Source organism: Sciurus vulgaris (assembly GCF_902686455.1).
Source record: "Sciurus vulgaris genome assembly, chromosome: 1".
NCBI classification, from domain to species: domain Eukaryota; kingdom Metazoa; phylum Chordata; class Mammalia; order Rodentia; family Sciuridae; genus Sciurus; species Sciurus vulgaris.
The window spans coordinates 6,787,457-6,796,996 of record NC_136461.1 but is presented as its reverse complement, the minus strand read 5'-3'; the positions used below and the strand labels follow the sequence as shown (position 1 = coordinate 6,796,996).

The window sequence follows — 9,540 nt, the reverse complement described above, 5'->3', positions numbered from 1 at the left end:
ACCCTGAGTCCTTTAACTTGAGGGATGTGATGCTCACTCCAGGTAAACTGTAGTAATTGAATTGAGTTGCTGGACGCCGAGTTGGTGTCTGAAGATGGGAGAATCGGTAGTTAATGTGGAAAAAGCTGCACATGGGGTGTCAGAAAGATCCTCAGAGCACCATATTCCCAGATCAGCTTCCCCCAAAGGCCCTTGGTTACTCCATACAACAGGGATAGAAAGAGACAACCATCTTGACTGCTCTTAATTTTAAAAAGGTAAGGTGGGCCGCGTGCAGTGGTACATACCCTTAATCCCAGAGGCTCTGGAAGCTAAAGCAGGAGGATCAACACGGCTGAACTTTAGAGATTTCTGCCAAGTGAAGTAAGCCAGACACAAGAGGACCAATACTGTGTGATTTCACTTAGCCGAGGTACCTAGAGTGGCCACATTAATAGAAGCAGCCAGTAGAATGGTGATTCTGGGACCTGGGGCAAGGAACCCCGGAAATCATGTTTAATAGAGTCAGAATTTCTGTCTGGAAAGATGAAACCCTTCTGGAGATGGTGGCGACTGCGCAGCATGTGACTGTACTTGCCAGGACAGGCCTGTCTTCTTTAGGATGATTAAGGTGGTGAATTTAGGTTTTGTTCGGTGGTGCTGGGGCTCCATCCCAAGTCCTCATGCGTGTAGGCAAGCGCTCCACCACAGAACCGCAGCCCGGGACCATAGTATACGTATTTTTACCACAATTTCAAAAGTACAAAAACTAAAAACAGCCAGGTGTGGTGGTGCATGCAGGAGGCTGAGACAGGAGCATCGGAAGTTAGAGGCCAGCCAGGGGAACTTAGCAAGACCCTGTCTCAAAATGGAAAGTAAAAAGGGCTGGGGATGCAACTAGTGGCAGAGGACCCCAGGGTTCAATCCCCAGTACAAAAAGCAAAAACAAAAACAAAAACAAAACAAAAGAACGCTCCCTCCTGCCCCGGGGGTTCGTTCCCACACAGGGTCCCTGGCCACCCTCTGCTAGCAGCGATGGCTCTGGGAGGCCCCTGGCCTCAGCTGGCTCGGCAGCCCCACCCCAGGCCTGGGGCACGGACGTCTCCCGGGGTCCCTTCCAGACGCCCTCCTCTGTCCCCAGGCAGGCAGAGCCGGCGTCTTCTTTCATACTTTTCCCCGCCGCCCCCCGTCATTGCGTCTCTCCCAGGACGCGAGGGCGCGCAGCTGGCCCAGCCCTAACTTAGGGACCGGAGGAGCCCCGCGTCCCCGCTGCGCAGAACGCGGCCCCCGCCGCCCTCCGCCCGGACCCCACGCAGCCGCGAGGGCTCCCTCCGCCCTGCAGAACCCGAGCCCAGGCGGCCCGGAAGCTGCGCGCCCGCCTTGACCTTGGAGTAGAGGGAGAGGCTGCTGCAGTTACAAAGCCACGTTTTTCTTCATTTCCAGCACTTAAAAACCTTTTTAAAAAAATGCCTAATTCGATCTACAACATCGCAAAAACAAAAAGGAAGTTTAATTTAATTAAAGAACAAAAATAAATTTAAAATGCCTGAAAACAAGAGCTGTGTGCAGGGAAGGACGAAGGCTGAAATCATAACAAGCCTCTCCTTTGTGGTGTGGGCTGCTGGGATGCGGGCTTTCTTTCCTTCTTTCCTCCTTTTTTTTTTTTTTTTTTTTTTAATAAAGAAACGGTTTGGTCAGGCCTGTATTCCCAGCGGCTTCGGAGGCCGAGGCAGGAAGACCGCAAGTCCAAAGCCAGTCTCAGCAATTTAGCGAGGGCTTAAGCAACTTTAAAGAGATCCTGCCTCAAAATGAAAAATAAAAAGGGCTGGGGATGTGGTTCAGTGGTTAAGCACACCTGGGTTCAGTCCTTGGTACAAAAAGAAAACAATTCCTATTTGGTTATTTCCAGGGTTAGGATGCAAAGTTTAGGCTGGGCACAGTGGTGCACACCTGTGGTCTCAGCCTCTTAGGAGTCTGAAGCAGGAGGATCAGAAGTTTGAGATCAGCCCCCCACCAACTTGGGGAGACCCTGTCTTGAATAAAAAGGGCTGGGGATCTAGCTCAGTGGTAGAGCGCTCCAGGATTCAATCCCCAGTACCTGAAATAAACAATATTTTGAAGGCTTAGGCTTCAGGGACTTGCACCTTATTGCCCTGTTCTGCCCATTGTGACCCTAAATCTTTACTTGGTTCTATGGCTGACTCATTCCTCCACATCTTTAGTGTTGTGAACTGAATTTTGTGCCCCTAAACCTATAGGTCGAAGCTGTAACACCCAGCATGTACCACTGGTGGGTGCCTTGTGCTCCAAGATGGCTTTCAAGTACTTCTTCAAATAATAGGCCTTGCTAATTTTAAACGAACAATATCAGAGTCACTTTGAGAGGTTTATTGAAGCCGAACAGCTTTCCCATGATCCAAATCACTTCTGGTGTACAGGCTGTGTGCTGTCTCTCCAGCCACAAGGTCCCTTCCTAGGTCAGATGAACCCCCATTCACTCTGCAGTGTCACTGCAGCATTGAGCTGCAGCCGTAGGTCAGGCTCTTTGGAAAGTCTGTTTGCACACTTGACCTTCACAGAACATTTCCTGAGACAGGGAAGAAGAAGAGAAGTAGTTGGCATACAGTCTGTTTTGACTCTCAACACTTCTGACACCAAATAAGCAGGGTTCTTTCCTCCTGACACCAAATGTGTGGCATCTTTCCAACCCTACTTCTTCACTCTTGGACACCACCTATGTGTTCAACAATCCAGTTCAGTTCTGATGCTAACTCCCACAGTCAGCACAGACCCTACAGGTTAAGGGCTCAGTCTGGCAGGACTGCCTCCACTTCAGACCTGAGTTCAGGGCCACCTGTACTTCTAGCTGACCAGCTCTGAGCTGGGGATTCCCATGATCCCCTCCTCTGGTTCGATACTTCGGTAGAATGGCTCACAGAACTCAGAAGAGTGCTTTACTTGTGATTATGTGTTTGTGATAAAGGATGCAACTCAGGAACAGCTAGGTGGAAGAGATGCATAGAACTCGCATGGTGAGGGGCCAGAGCTTCCTTCCCCTCTTCAGGGGTACCTGGAGGTGGTCTTTAAATAGCACATGTGGCTGTCAGTTTGGTTACTTGTGACAACAATACAGGACTTGTGGGCTTCTACTGTTACCCCACTTGTTGAGAGACTTTGGACAAATCACTTTAATCAGTCTAAATCTCCCTGCCCATTGGTTAGGGAGATTAAATTTATGAGACCTTAGAAAGTCTAATTAACATTTATAAAGCTATTTGAGAGTCCCTTGAAACTTGCCTAGAAGGTCTATATAAATGTTAATAATAGTAAAGTTAACAGAAGGGATCAATGTGGAGTGTGAAACTTAGTAAGCTTAACATTTTGAATTCATATTCTCTGGAGTGTTTGATTTAAAAGGACAAAATGATCTTGGTTATGACCACTAAATATGTTCCATAAGTATATGGCTAATTCAATGGGAAAACAATGTAGAGACCTAGAAAAGGTTTCTATAAAATAAAAAGGCAGAATATTCTGGTAGAGAAGGAAGGTAATTTGTAAATTCAAAAACTGTTTAGTTGGGAGAGTAGGATTACCAGTCAAGCCTTCCTGTTTAACATTTCCTTTAATATTGCATCATTTCATTAAAACTATGGGCAAAATATGGGAGATACCAGGTGAAGCTTGTCTCCTTCGATCCAATGGGTCCAACCTCGGTTCCTCTTCTCCCCCTTCTGCACACAGGTGAGTTTGTTATTATCCCAGGTAACCAAGCTCTGTGTGAGGAAGGAAAGAAAATGTTGGTTTGTTCTGGCAGGATCCTCAAATATTACTAAGTAGACTGTGTGCCACGTTAACCTTGCAAAATCAAGAACCTATATTATTACTTTAACTTTGACCTTGTTTGTTTTTTGAGGAGGGCTGCTAGAGGTCAAACCCAGGGCCTCAGCCATGCTAAGCAGGCCCTCTACCACTGAGCTGCACCCACAGCTGCTTACCTTGCATCTTCTGTTATCCAGTCCTTTGTTATCTTCATCAAATTCTTCTCCGACTCTGAATTTGACAAGGTAGTTCCTTAGGCTACTGTATGTGTGGATGGTAAAGGAGTCCCCATTTTGTTCAATCACTTTCTGTGGCTTTAGCAATTTGGCTATCTTACGAGTGGCAAAGTCAATACCTGAAAAATATGTTTTTTTGTTTTTTTTTCAAGTCTGAACATTCACGCAAGATGCAAAAACTAAGAATTTGGTAGCAGTCTCCCAAATTGTTACATATAATTGTTAGAGTGTCTTTTGCAACTTCAATGTCTTCTTCTGCCAAAAATGATATATAGGGAAAGCTCCCACAGACTCAGTAGAAAAGTCTGAAGGACTTTCAGGAGGGTCATTCGTCCGGCTGTGTCTGGGTAATCTGAGGTTGGATGTGGCAGAAGTAGTTCTGTGAATCTCACCAGAAGCTCTCAAGGGGACAAGGAAACCAAGGGTATAGGGCTGTGTCTTCTGCTCCATATATTTATTTAAAATTTTTTTTAGTTATTAATGGACCTTTATTTCTTTATTTGTGTATATGCGGTGGCTGGGGATTGAACCCAGGGCCTCACACATGCCAGGCAAGTGTTCTAACACTGAGCCCCAGCCCCAGCCCCTGCTCTGTGTATTTAAAACTTCAAATTAAGACAGCACTAGAGTTGGGATATCACTCCGTGGTTGGTCCCTTGCCTAGCATATTTGAGATGCTGGGTTCAGGCCTCAGTACGGAAGGTGTTGGAGGGATTCAGTGGCAGAGCATATGCGCAAGGGCCAAGTTTCAATCTTCACACCAAACAGATGAACAAACAAAACAAATACAAACCTGCTGCACTCATGTATGTAGTGCACAGTGTCACATGCCTGTAATACCAGTGACTCAGGAGGCTGAGGCAGGAGGAATGCAAATTCAAGGTCAACCTCTGCAACTTTAAAATATCTATTGCTGACTTTCATTCAATACTACTATGTAAGTAAAACACAAAACAATTCTATTATTTTGTCGTGGTGGTTGTTTTTTTTTTTTTTTTTTTTTTTTTTTTTTTTTTTTTTTTTTTCACGGTACTGGGGATTGAACCCAGGGCCTTGGGCAAGCACTCTACCAACTGAGCTATATCCCCAGCCCAATTCTATTATTTTTGAATTTTCAAGATGGGAGGGTCTTACATTTTTGATTTGTTTATCTTTGTGGTACTGGGAATAGAACCCAGGATGCTATACCACTGAGCCACATCCCCAGTCCCTTTTTGTGTTTTATTTTGAGACAGGGTCTCACTAAGTTGCTGAGCCTGGCCTTGAATTTATAATCCTCCTACTCCAGCCTCTCCAATAGCTGGGATTACAGGTGCATGCCTCAGTACCTGATCTGTTTGTTGTTTCTATTGAGTCTTACTCCTGGGGTCTTATCTCTCGATATATTTGATTAACTTTGTTTAATGAACACTGTATTTGAGAAGTTATTTGTGGAAACAATTTAAGATCTTGGGGAGTTTTTAACTCCTTTAAAGAGCATTTTTCTGTTTGTTTGTTTTTCTTCTTTTATTAGCTATCTGAGAACCCTACCTGGAAGCACCTTAACTCAGAGCTTGAGACTTTTCTGGATGACCAAGATAACCAAAGCCAAGCTCCAGTCTGTTCAAGAACTATTTATTCCAGGTCCTCTTTGACTCCTCAGGTGCAGCTTTCCCAAGTCACAGCCCATAGTGGGGCAATTACAGGGACTCTACCCTTGGTTGACTCAGGACTCCAGCTTTTGTCCCTGATCCCATGAAGCTCCCAAAATTCTGGCTTAGTCTTGCAAACACCCTGCAGGTGAGAGCCACACTAAGTGCTGGGCTCACCTGCTGGAGTCTAATTGTCTCCCAGACCTCAGCCTGGTGATTACTATTTTGGCCTCTCTCCTATGGTCCCTAAGAAGTGTGTGTTCCATATCTGATGGAGCTTAATTCAGCTGTCTTCAGTGGGAGGGTTAGTACAAGTACCTTTGTTTGCCATCTTCAGAAGCAGATGTTCTCATGAAAAGTTTGACTACTTCTGCTTATGTTGGCATTAGAATATACATAAGTAAGGACATAAGGTTTTGCAGTACTTCCATTCTACCAGCTGTCCCATTGACAACTCGATAAATAAGAGCAGTGTGCTTCTTAAATGTTAATTTGTGGGCTGGAGTTGTGGATCAGTGGCAGAGCTTATCTGGCATGTGTGAGGTCCTGGGTTCAATACTCAGCACCACACATAAATAAATAAAATAGCCAGGTGCCTGTAATCCTAGCTACTTGGGAGGCTGAGGTAGGAGGATCATGTGTTCAAAGCCAGCCTCAACAAAAGTGAGGTGCTAAGCAACTCTGTGAGACCCGGTCTCTAAATAAATTACAAAATAGGGCTGGGGATGTGGCTCAGTGGTTGAGTGCCACTGAGTTCAATTCACAGTACAAAAAAAAACTATAAATAAATAAAAGATCCATTGACCAAAAAAAAAAAAAAAAAAAAAAAATATAAATAAACAAAATAAATAAAAAGATCCATCAACAACTAAAAAATTTTTAAAAAAGATAATGAACTTATTTTTAAAATTTTTAATTTTTATCCTAAATCACCTGAAAAGCAGCCCCTGCTGGTCTTTACATAAAAAAGACCACAGACTCATCTGTTCTCAAGTCCCTTATTCTCCCAGGGGAAAAGAGATGAACTGTAGAATCCATTCTGTGTACACAGAAGGCAGAGGTGAGTGTTTGCCAAACAAATAACAAGGTGTGCCTAATCATTTCCTTCCCAGGTTCTTGGGAATTGGCAATAGGTTTTAATGCTGGATTTCATCTATTGTGTAAAATGCTAAGAGACTCTTGTCTGTACTTTGGATATACTTAGACTATCGCATCTGGCTGGGCTTGGTAGCACACACCTGTAATCCCAACTACTCAGGTGGCTGAGGCAGAAGGAGTGAAAGTTCAAAGCCAGCTTTGGCAATTTAGTGAGACCCTCTTTCAAAATGGAAAAAAAAAAAAAAAAAAAAAAAAAAAAAAAAGGGTGGGGCTGTAGCTCAGTGATAGAGTCCTCCTGGTTCAATTCCTAGTACACCCCACCTACCAGCCCCCTGGCTACTAGAGGTTGAACCCAGGGCCTCTAGCATGCTAGGCAAGTGCTCTACCACTAAGCTACCAGGAATCCAACTCAGGGGCACTTGACCACTGAGCCACATCCCCAGCCCTATTTTGTATTTTATTTAGAGACAGGGTCTCACTGAGTGGCTTAGTGCCTTGCTTTTGCTGAGGCTGGCTTTGAATTCGAGATCCTCCTGCCTCAGCCACCAGAGTCACTGTGCCCCGCATTTTTTTTTTTTAAAGAAAAAACTATGCTAGATGCTCCCTCTCATTTACAGTTGGGGGAACTGAGAACTGGTGTCAGTTGAGCAGGAGGTGGAGCCAGAGCAGTCCCCAGACCCACAAACTCCCTGCCTGGCTCTCGCCACATCTCTGGGTCATTCTTAAAAGTGCCACAGACAGCAGATATGGTGGCACCTGCCTGTAATCCCAGTGACTCAGGAGGCTGAGGCAGGAGGATCGCAAGTTTAAAGTCAGCCTCAGCAACAAAGCGAGGCCCTTAGCAATTTAGAGCGACCCTGCCTCAAAATAAAAATAAATAAAAAGTGCCACTAAATTCAATCCCCAGTGCACACTCCCCCCCCCAAAAAAAAAAAAATCTTAAAAAATAAAAAAGTGCCTCAGATAGCTGGGGATGTAACTCGGTGGAAGGGCGCTTGCTTACCATGCTGGAGGCCCAGGGTTCAACCCCAGTACGGGGTGAGGAGGGGTGGATAACACGGAACGGTGTCATGTAGGTGAAAGCGCTAGGCACATAGTAGGTGCTGAAACCGCCAAATCTGAAGAATGACACTAAGGACAGGACAATCAGTGCCCAAGGGCGGCGCTCTACCAGCTTGGAAAGAAATGCACACGGTCCTTCGGGAAGCGAGGATACTGATCCGACGCCCCACCAGACCTGTCACACCCCTGGCCGGGGACCATCGGCTCAGCCCTCTCGCTGCACCTGCAAACCAGTTGTCCCCTTGGAGCTAGCCTGCAATTGCCACCGCGGAAACGGCCCTGCAGACACCGCGGCCCATCCTCGGGCCGGGAATTGCGTCCACTGACCGCGTGGCGGGGGGCAAGTGGCCTCCAAGCGCTCCGGGGTCCTTTTCCCGCTGGAGCCCGCAAGGGAGCGGGGTCAGAAGCCGTCCGAGTTTCCCGCGGCCCTCGGACCCTGCGGGCCCCGAGCACCTGCCGACCGCTCGTCCTCCGTGCGGCCGGCAGACCCCAGTCCCGTGCTGAACGCGGCTGTGGGCCTGGTGGCCGGGCGGGGGCTTCGTGCCCGGGGCCTCGCCTTTCCCGCCGGACCCTCGTCCAGCCCCCGAGTGTTCCGAGAGGCGTCCGCGGGGCGGGGAGACACCCACTCAGGGCTCGGAGGGACCCTGGGGCCGGCGGACGAGGGTCCTCGAGAGACAGGCGGGAAGACCAAAGGACGGGTAGCTGGACGGGGGGACAGGGAACAGGCGATGGATGGACAGAAAGGCGTGGGGGGATGGACGGGAGATCGGGCGACAGACAGGACAGGCCCGGCCACCTTCGCCCTGACCTCAAGACCAGTGGCCGGAGCCCCCTCCAGCGTCCCCTTCGTGGCGCGGTCCCTCCCGCCCTACCTAGGGCCAGCATGTAGCCCTCGAAGTTGTCGCTGCTGAGCAGGTTCCAGGTGCCACTCAGGTCGGCTGGCATGGTCGGGGGTCCGCGGCCGACACCTGCAGGCTGCGGGCTGCGCCCACCTTACCCTCCAAAAGGGGCGGGGCCGGGGCGGGGCGGAGGGGACAGCAGGGCGGGAGGGGCGGGACCGCCGGGCAGCACCCTGCGGTTTCCCGCCTCCTTCGCCCGCGCGCTGGCCACTGCCCACCGTCCTTGCAACTCGGTTTTTTGGGGGCTCCCTCCTCTCCCTTACCTCTAAACACAGGCGAAACCAGACCGTGTTCCCCGCCGCCCTTTTCTTCTCTGCCTACATGTTAATGACCAAGGATGGTGTTCAAACTCATGACACTAAATACGGTGTCAACTGCAAATACCAATGTATCTATAAACCAGCTCCATAAATGGTAATCTCAGTAAACAGGGACTTATTTTTCTTACCAACCAGTCCTAAGAGGAGGGCTTGCCTGGGATGATCTCGCATCTCCATAACAAGGAAGCAGCATCTTTGTGATTGGGAGGCCCTTAATACCTGCTTGTCACCTCACTGTCAGGAATTGGCTGTTGGGTTTCTAGCCAGGACAGCCATACTAATGGGGGGAAGACCTGAAGCACCGCTGGCCATTGTCCCTGTGGCAGAAACTTCCCCAGCAGAGTCGTGTTTACATCTTATGAGCCAAAACTGTCACATGCCACTTCAAACCTCAAGGGAGCCTGGAGGAATCAGCCTCCCGTATTTAGCCACTGCAGCAGAGAAGGGAGAAGGGAGTGGCAATATGGGCTAACCTCATTCGCCCCAGACACCA

The 9,540-nt window shown here is 48.1% G+C and overlaps 1 protein-coding gene across 1 annotated transcript; it reads right to left on the bottom strand.

The window, feature by feature from the left end:
• Positions 1-2,501: 2,501 nt before the first annotated feature.
• Positions 2,502-8,842, bottom strand: RBP7 (retinol binding protein 7). The gene is made up of 4 exons (XM_079143433.1): positions 8,701-8,842; positions 3,978-4,156; positions 3,654-3,755; positions 2,502-2,566 (listed from the first exon to the last, which is right to left on the bottom strand). Exons 1-4 carry the CDS (start codon positions 8,771-8,773, stop codon positions 2,516-2,518), a joined length of 405 nt encoding a protein of 134 aa, XP_078999559.1. The 5' UTR covers positions 8,774-8,842; the 3' UTR covers positions 2,502-2,515.
• Between the last annotated feature and the right edge of the window lie 698 nt (positions 8,843-9,540).